Source organism: Arabidopsis lyrata (genome assembly GCF_000004255.2).
Source record: "Arabidopsis lyrata subsp. lyrata unplaced genomic scaffold ARALYscaffold_3, whole genome shotgun sequence".
NCBI classification, from domain to species: Eukaryota; Viridiplantae; Streptophyta; class Magnoliopsida; order Brassicales; family Brassicaceae; genus Arabidopsis; species Arabidopsis lyrata.
Window position 1 is genome coordinate 3,985,253 of NW_003302553.1, and position 9,040 is coordinate 3,994,292.

Genomic DNA, 9,040 nt, shown 5'->3' on the forward strand with positions numbered 1-9,040 from the left:
CCACACACATAAACTTTTTTTTGCTTTTTTTTGGATAGTTACATATTTTGAAAGTTTCAAGTTATCACGTTTATGCTAAATAACATGATATACAAGTAACAAAATTTGATAATCGAAAATTCAAACCGGTTAGTAGAATACATTTATCATGATCTGAATTTTAAATACATATAATATATATATTGAGTGTGACAATTTATATATTTTGTTCTGCTACACTAAACGTACAACTATCAAAGTATCAATGGTAAATTCCAAGAAAAGAAAACGAAGATACCAAAATAAAAAGAGATTTTTTATTTTATTTTTTATTTTGTTAAGACTTATTGATTGGTCAAATTTCAAAGCAGATTGACCCACTTGATGTATGCATTCATGCTGTTTTTACAATTTAATATTAATTATTTATAGTTATTTTACTTGATCAAGGGTTTGCAAAATTGAGGGACAGAAACTGAGAGATGGGAAGAGACAATAATTTTAAAATAATGGAAATAATAGAGAAACTGGTATGATTTTACAATGAAGAGGTGAGATTGTCCCCTACTCTGCCCCACCTATGACTTGACATATCATCAACTCAATATTTTCATTCATAAATGATGAAATAAACATATACTCCCTCCGTTTCATAAAGAGTGTCGTTTTAAGGTTTTATTTTTGTTTCACAAAGAGTGTCGTTTTAGGTTTTCAATGCAAAATTTAATGATTTTTTATGTTTTATGACTATTAGTATTCTGCAGATTGTTTTACTATTGGGCAGATTATGTTTAGGTATATAGTTAATGATGTTTTTGTTTAGAAAAAATAAAAAATTTAATGTTTTCTTAATCTGTGTGCAAAACTCTAAAATGACACTCTTTGTGAAACAGAGGGAGTATGACCTAAAATTATGTTTCCCTGTCTTGATTTCTTGCCGCTTCAACGGCAGTGAAACGCTTGGGAATCGGGAGTTTGCCATGATTTTTTCCAACTCGAAGAGAAAGTTAGAGAGGATGCTAAATGATGTTACATGTATTATGCTCAATAGAGGATGTTCTTGTTTTATCTCTTCAAGAGAAATAAGCCCTTTGACGAAGAAAGAAATTATCTAAAAGAAATTTGAGACGAGATCAATGATTAACATGTGAAAATCAACAGAATACCATTGTTTTAGAGTTTCCAAATCGTAGAATTCAAAGAAAATTAAAAAAAATGGCCAATAGACATTTTACCATTTCATTCATGTAAAACGTGATTTTAAATTTCAAACTAAATTGTTGGGTCTTTGTGGTTTTATTAACCCAAATTATTGTGATGACTTAATTCTTTCAGTCTATGTCTCTGTTTTGGCTATTCGACAAAGAAAACAAAGGTATTGTTAAATGTTTGTCACCAAAATATATCGTTGAAGATAATTTGTTTGTGCACTTAAGTAGCTGACCATTTTTTCATTACGCAAGCATTTGTAAAACAATTGGGCCTTTCGTTTATATTATGGGCTTTTTATTCACAGCCCATCATCTAACAAAATGTGTAATTCAAGCCATTTAAGAGAAGAAACAAAAAAAAATCATTTAAAAGGAATTAAAAGCTAAGGCGGCAAATCTCGATTCCCCAAGTCTCTCTGTAGAACGTTTCACCGGCTTCTGTGCATCGATTTCGAAAGAAGGTATGTTTTGCTCAATCTGAAATCTATTTTCTTATGAAGTTCCTTTTGATGATTGATGCTTAATTCAGTAGGATTTGGAATCAACCGGAACTAGTTAATCTGAAATTTTTGGAATGATGTCTCATTGATTGTATTTCTTGAATCTGAATCAAGATTCCAAGATTATATGTGCCGAATTCTTGTTTGGTTGTGATTGAATTTTCTGATTTGGATTAAACCTAGAACTTGTTTGAAATCTGGATCGATTTGTACTTAGCAATTGCATTTGATATTTTACCAAATTTTATTTGGAATTAAGACCAGACTGAATTAGCTTAAGAGTGACTAAATCCCATCAAGTATAGAGAAACAATGAGAGCTTTGTGATATATTTTAGATAGATAACACAAAATATGAATTAGTGCTGCAAATTTCTGTTAATGACTAAAAAAAACTGAGTTTGCAAAGAACATCCATCCATTGCCCAAAACTATGGCAAGGAACAAAAAGAAACATTTTGTTTTTACCTAAAAAAAGTTGCATGATTTGAAAGTTAATGAAAACCTAAGATCCTCTATGACCTTGATGATCTATACCCTTAACCCATGAATCAAACGTCTAACATGTTAATGCAATCTGGAAGGTTTCATTCCTCTGTCTTCTCTTTAGTTCTGATTGCTATGTGAGAACAATGCAGTCTTTTCACTAGACTCTTCGGCTTACGATTCTCCCGGTCAAATCCCCTTACACATACATATCCTGCATTATATATTACAATTCTAGTCAAATCCAACCTCAAAGATGTATCAAAACACTATTAACCAACTTAGCTTATCTTCTACACTTTCCTATCAATATCTTACATCACCAAAGCAAAAACATCATGACTGATTTGATACTATTGTTGGTTCGTTTCATGAATTCAGTGTTTGATACTAAAGGTGTTTTCAGTGTAAGACATATTAGCATACCTTCCTGGAAATTGTCTTCAATTTCTTTCACTGATAAACCTAAAAAATTAGAAAAACATATTCAGACAAGACCTTGGATTTATATATCCATACACATGCGTAAATCGACAGTTTTGTTTTGAAAATTTACCTTTACAAATCGAGGATACAGATGATCCAAAGTATGCGATTCTTCTACGTAGATCCCATATCGATTGTGTTGGGACTTCGATTGGGTTGATGCTAGAGCCATGGTCAGCAAAAACCTGCACAAATATAGGCCAAATTGTTGAGCTTGCACTAGAATGTTGCTTGTGATCATTTGTTTAAGTTGAATTCAGTTTTTGGAAAGTTACCTCATTGGTTTGGAAGTATGTGCCATTTAGAGGGAATCCACCTCTCATTGCTGTTCTGCAAGGTATCTGTCCACAAACAAGTTCGTCATTACCTTCCTCATATTTCAACTTAGAGAAATTCTCTTGAAAATTGACAACTAGAATCTTACCAATATTGTTCCTCGAACTGTATTATGTGATTCCTCTTCTTCACCTACAATCACATGTTAGACATTATTCATATACATCTAAGGCTAAAAACACAAAGTTGTAGTGGTGTTTCGTATTCGATTCTTGAAAAGACAAACTATCATCAGATTTTTTTTTCTGTTTTTTTCATACCTGGCGTGCAAATTGCTAACAAGTAGGGAACTAAATCATCATCTTCATGCCTCTCAAACTGTAAAAAATATATCAAACAGTTTTTGAAATGTGGAGAAGTTGAAAATTCTTGCTAAATCACTTTGTAATAGTTACTAACCCCTTCTAGAATGGAATGGTACTTAGGGAGCTCATAGCTGTAAAACGGAAAAAAGAAGTTAAAAGAGAATTAGTATGAGACAAATGCTGAGTAAATTCTCAAATTTTAGGGTTTAAGACAACACAAGAAAAATCTGAAAGTGGCAACTCACACGTTGTGCTCTGTGCGTAGCTTTTCCTTGATCTTGAGTTTACGTCTAGGTATTGCTGCTGCATATGTGCTTAGTACCACCAAATCCTGTGATGTACCAGCTTCCTTATTGACCACCAGATGTGATGTACCAGCTTCCTTGTTGAGCATGATTGTAGGAATTACGTCCTTATTTTCCCAAGGATCCTTTGATGTTCCAACGTTGTTATTGTTCCAAGGATATTCCTCAATATCACGTTCTATATACTCTGGTTCTGGTGATGCTGGTTCCTCAATGATTGGTTCACAGTTTTGGGATCTTTGTGCTTCGTGCTCTTTTTCTTGAAAAAGAAATAAGGATGGTCGAAAATTAACCACAAAAGGCTTGCGTTTATATCTTCTCTCATGTACCATTACTGTTGTTCTGTCACTCTCCTCTGGTTCTGGTAGAGCAAGCCGTGCGCTGCAATATAACAGAGGAAAAGAAAATACAAACCATTAAAAATACTATCTTGAGCAGTTGCATGTGCTACAATACTTAGACATAGTGTCAGATCTCTTTCTCTTTAAAAAATAGTTAATGACATAGGATATTTTGTATGCACCAATTCAATAACTAAGAATTTTGTGGGTTTAACCTTGCACGTGCACTAGCGTAATGTCGGCACTCGGCCTTCATAGGACAAGCATTGCAATTGGGTTTTACTTTTGTGCAAAAGACCTGCCAAATAGTAAAAGCCACTTTAAGATTTTATCATTCCACAAACAGAACAAGTTTTGTGAAAATGGAATGAAGCACATGAAATCTGTTTGAGTTACCTTTCCAAATGTAATCATGTGGTAATGCAGCTCGTACCTAGAATTGTATGATACAATAAAGTTATTCAGAGAAGTTTAGGGGTCTAGAGTAATGGTAGACTCAATGCAAAAAGCAATGTTTTTTACTTACAAGGTTTTTTGGTCAAGCTTGCAGAGGCGTGGCCAGAGATACTTTTGCACTGATTCTAATACTGGGTACCTGAATAGAATTAAAGTAAACTAATGTAAATTTCTCATGTTTCCTTTCATGGTTGAAGAAGGATCTTTTAAAAGAATTTCTTACAGCTCTAAAAGATGCATTTGCAGCTCGTCAGGCAATGGCTGTAACGGAACCCATCCTAGTCTTACAGCTATGCGTCCGACATTCGTGTCAACCTGCATTAGTAAAATACGTAACTTTTAATGTCTCTGTTCCACATTCACTAGGGTCTGAGTATTCTTCATTGACTTACAGGGAATGCAATCTGATGTAGTGACAGAAGTCTAACACACTCCACACTTTTCAATCCTAATCCATTTATGCTTAGTAGATACTCCCTGCAACCATTAGTAATCACTATCAAGTACCTCTCATTTATATGTATCTCAATTACTATCAATTCCATTTACTGACATATATTCTCTAACCAGAGGCTACATATAATCTCAAGATTTGTAAATAATTTTCTTACTTGGCTTGGTCAGGGTGAATATCTCTTAGCCACTCCAAGTCTATGCTTCCATGTTTTCGAACCAGTCTGTTTAAGAAGGCCTGTCCAATTTCCAGAGTCATAAATATTCACCTTGTTAGAATGTATAAATCAGGTATATATAGCACAAGACGTTTCTTATTTAATCAGTCAAACCTTGATTCTTTCGGCAAGCATGTTGTTCATCCCTCGTTTTATGATAATATTGGCGATCTTGTTTACGTCGGTACACCGAAGTGCATCCCAATCAACTGTGTCCATTGTTCTTTCTGTTCTCTCTCTCTTTCGGCCACCACTTTCTGCTTGCTTTCTCAAACTATCCCAGTCAAAGCTTTTCTTTTTGTTGCTCTTTGCTGGTTCCGTTGACTTTTTCTTTAGTTTGGAAGTAGTTGGTTTTTTCCTATTCTTCTTCACATCCTCCGTTCTTGTGTTCTCTTGCTGGTCTTGTGGCTGAATGGTACTCTCCAATTCTCGTTGATGACTGCACAACTCTACTTCAGGTGGTACTTCATTTAGGTTCAACTCGCAATGAGTAGAAGTAGATGAGACCATAGAAATCCCCTCGGACATTCCGTTAAGATCATCCGTGTATGGCATATGACCTTTGCCTTTTACCATTTGGGAATCAACTTGCTCGTTCATCAAAACTGTGTTAAATGGATCCAGCAGCATCATTTTTGATTGGTTTGCAGAACTTATGGAACTGTCACTGGTTTTAGAGGATTCCTGACTACAAACAACATCAATGTCGTCCTCATCATCATCAATCTCCTCTATGATGACGCAAGTTGGATAGCGAATTCTTGGAGTTGAAACTCCAATTCTCGGATCCAAATTCGTTACTGTTTCATGAGTTACTGAACTTCCCCACTCTTCAAGACATGATCCCTTGTTGAAGTTCCAGTCCACAGGAAACTCAGCAGCTAAATCCATATATGCAGAACTGCAAAAGTGAAGAAGTTGATAATTTAAAAACCACTCATGTTGCATATATCCTCTGATTATTAGAAATCTCTTGAATGCATTTACCTTGATGAATGGTCTGCGACATTCTGGGTTAGGAAAACTCCCACTACTGAATCTACAACCGATCCTTTCCAAGGTGAGAAAGTTCTATTGCCTGCAGTAATAAGTTTGCTTTTAATTTAGACCATTTTGCTTTGGATACAAAAAAGGATATGAGGTTTAAAGCTCAAGCCACGAAGCAATGTCGTAATTAAAGCAATAAATAGTACCTTGGACAACACGCATTCGCGCAATGAACGAGTTTGCACGTCCATGGAACATGTTCCTCTCCTCTTCCCACCATTTACGTTTTTCCTCATCTGATCCATCAACACCGTCACTGTCGATACTTAACATTAGGAGTTTCCACACTCGACTCGTTTCAGGATCCAACTGTACTTTCGGTTTCTGCTTCTTGCTATACTTCACTATTGCCTGTTGCTCTGCATATGCCTTTTTGTATAGAATAAGTGCAGTTTCTCTATTGTGTGGAAGACAAGAACTCTCTTTGTTGATGTCTAGTTCTTCAAACAACTTAGTGATGGCATCAATAGTCAAACTTCTTTCCCATATTTCAGCTAGCGATGTACCTGCATTTTGTAAAAGTAGTATTGATTCAAAAATTAGAAATCTAGGAAATATTAGAGATGAAAGTTTATTTACATGTATGTTGTCAAACCTGTTGGATTTTGGCGTCTCCACTGTAGGTCTAGTACCCTTGCATTGAACTGGCTTGCTATACGATCTGGTTGACTCCGCTTCTTTCTACAAATTGTTGATTGCATCTTGGAAACGATGGCTTTAAGCTGTGGAAATCCACGAGGAAGCTTGTATCCTTTTTTATCACGTCCTTTGCTATCACGTCCTTTTCTATCACGTTTGCTTGGTATAATCCTTTGTAAAAGTTTCTTTAAGGATCGAAAGTTGCGCGGTCTAGTTGCTATGATGGATCGTTGTCTTCCCAGGCTTTGAGAAATTTGTGAATCACTCGGACGATCTTCTTCTGATTCCATAAAACTTTCTGGTCTTGTATTGATAACAGACAACATAGAACTGAAGCAATCATTGTCAGTTTCCGAAGACGGAATGAATCTTACCTTTTCCATAAAGCCATTGGATCTTCTTTGTCCTCTTCTTCCCTTTGGAATGTTACCAAATAGTCCTAGTGTTGTATCGCTTAGATTTTCTCCACCTGAAGAACCCTCTACGTGACCTGATGATGTGAAATCGAGTCCACAAAATTCTTCGTCTTCTTCTTGAAAGTCAAAGTCTAATCGTATAGATCTTCTAGTTGATCTTTTTGGCCGAACATAAGTGCTCTCTTCAGAAGTTTTACTAGCAGTAGCAGCAGCAACAGTAGATTTTTTAATCCCTGCTTTAGATGAGACTCTGTTTGTTTTGCCTTCTCGAACAACCTTTGGCCTGATCTTTTTTCTCTTTAATGTTGGTGTTGCCAGTTGGACTTTCTTATCATCTCTTGCTCTCTTTCTTTTCTTTACTCCTGCAGGAGATCCAGTTTCAAGAACAGACTTCTTGATACGGTCGTGAGTTTCAGACAATGTTTTTCCTGGTGTCTCTAAAGTTATTGCAGGAAACTCAGGTTCCGTTAGTTGCGCACTGGTGCTCACCATCTCTTCAGGTGTAAGATTAAGGTCACAAAGAAACTTCTGTGGAGTTGACACATCATCTGTGGTTCACCAAAACAAGAAGAAGATATCAGTGAGAACTGATCATGAGATAAATCGATTTCAGTCTGACTTTATCTACACATAGACGCCTACTTTCTCTTAAAAGGTCCAGTCTATATCTATTCTTCAATACTAAGCAACACAACACTGTGGAAAATCCTACAAATTCATGAACAAATTTTACTCACATTGTGGTTTTAGCAGTGGTGCATCAATTGATGAACTCGTGGCGACCGTGTTAATAGCCAGAGCCAAGAGCTGTGTACAAGACATGTTTTCGAGACTAAGCCTCCTCCTGCAATGATCAATAACAGTTTCAGTTCACATCTCTCCTTAAAAGGTAATTGCATAGACAGACACAAAGATCATACCGCCCAAAACCAGTTCATCAAAATTGCATTTGTTATATATCTCAGTTTTTGCATTTTTACTCAATGTTGCTAAACAGTGTCTGATTTATTTTCTTCCTTTTGCAGAATTTAAACAAAACAGAATCACCAAAGAAACCCCATTAGAACAGAGTAAATCACTTTAAAGCAGTAAAGGCACAAAACCTGTCTGATTCAGGCTGATGGTTGTGTTGCATGTAATTAAATATTGATTGCTCTTGTGACAGACCATGTATAAATTCTGTCTCTGATCGTCTCCCTTGAACGCTACCGTCTTTCTCTCTCACTTCTCCTTCCATAACTTTGAAACAAGATCACTTGTCCTCTTCTCTGTTCAATCACAATTTACCTGTGGAAGATACAAAAATTGAATTACAGATCAGGAAAAAGACGAAGAAACAAACCAGCCTCTATTTTTGGTCACTGAAAGAAACCATATTTGGATGAAGAAGTGATTCTTTTGTGGTAGGTGAAACCTCTTCAAAATCTTTTAATTATAATGTCAAATTCAATTGAAAGGGAGAGAAAACTCAATGAGTTATTGAGTGAAAATAACAGATTTGTTTTAAAAAATAATCTGAAAATGAGAGCTTGAAGTTGCAGGAGAGATTACCAGAGAAAAAAAGATGAAGCCAAGTAAGCCAGAGTCAAGTCTTGGGAGTTTCAGAGTCCAGACAAAATTTTAGATAATAGTTTATAGAGAGTAGTTATATAAGGAAGACAATATACATGAAGTTACTTTATCGTTTTTGCAAATCCAGTCCTTTTTATTTTCTCCCAAATACAAATCCTATATTTTTCTCTGCAAATTTAATTCTTCATATTATGATGAGATTTCTTATAGGGCATAGTTAATATATACTTTTATCATAATAATATGAAGAATTAAATTTGCAAAGAAATTTTACTATATATATACTTTTAT

The 9,040-nt window shown here is 35.3% G+C and overlaps 1 protein-coding gene across 4 annotated transcripts; it reads right to left on the bottom strand.

Moving 5' to 3' along the window:
- Positions 1 to 2,040: 2,040 nt before the first annotated feature.
- LOC9318716 (DEMETER-like protein 2) lies at positions 2,041 to 8,830 on the bottom strand. Of its 4 annotated transcripts, XM_021031915.1 has the most exons (22): positions 8,729 to 8,830; positions 8,281 to 8,464; positions 7,986 to 8,021; positions 7,915 to 7,928; positions 6,718 to 7,725; positions 6,269 to 6,628; positions 6,063 to 6,153; positions 5,190 to 5,976; positions 5,016 to 5,095; positions 4,797 to 4,881; positions 4,628 to 4,719; positions 4,475 to 4,543; positions 4,345 to 4,381; positions 4,164 to 4,246; positions 3,548 to 3,988; positions 3,397 to 3,433; positions 3,258 to 3,315; positions 3,086 to 3,129; positions 2,937 to 3,002; positions 2,732 to 2,846; positions 2,602 to 2,640; positions 2,041 to 2,389 (listed from the first exon to the last, which is right to left on the bottom strand). In XM_021031915.1, the coding sequence occupies exons 2-22, from the start codon at positions 8,412 to 8,414 to the stop codon at positions 2,277 to 2,279; spliced, it is 3,789 nt and encodes a 1,262-aa protein (XP_020887574.1). In that variant the 5' UTR covers positions 8,415 to 8,464; positions 8,729 to 8,830; the 3' UTR covers positions 2,041 to 2,276. The 4 variants fall into 4 exon arrangements, with proteins under 4 accessions (XP_020887574.1, XP_020887571.1, XP_020887573.1 ...); XM_021031912.1 differs by having other exon boundaries at positions 7,915 to 8,021; XM_021031914.1 differs by lacking the exon at positions 8,729 to 8,830 and adding an exon at positions 8,550 to 8,714 and having other exon boundaries at positions 7,915 to 8,021.
- Between the last annotated feature and the right edge of the window lie 210 nt (positions 8,831 to 9,040).

Coding starts and splice junctions, on each gene's coding strand:
- LOC9318716 (XM_021031912.1), bottom strand. CDS start 8,414: ATGGAAGGAGAAGTGAGAGAGAAAGACGGTAGCGTTCAAGGGAGACGA. Junction 4,247..4,344: donor ACATGATTACATTTGGAAAG/GTAACTCAAACA, acceptor ACTATTTGGCAG/GTCTTTTGCACAAAAGTAAA. Junction 3,316..3,396: donor ACCATTCCATTCTAGAAGGG/GTTAGTAACTAT, acceptor TATTTTTTACAG/TTTGAGAGGCATGAAGATGA.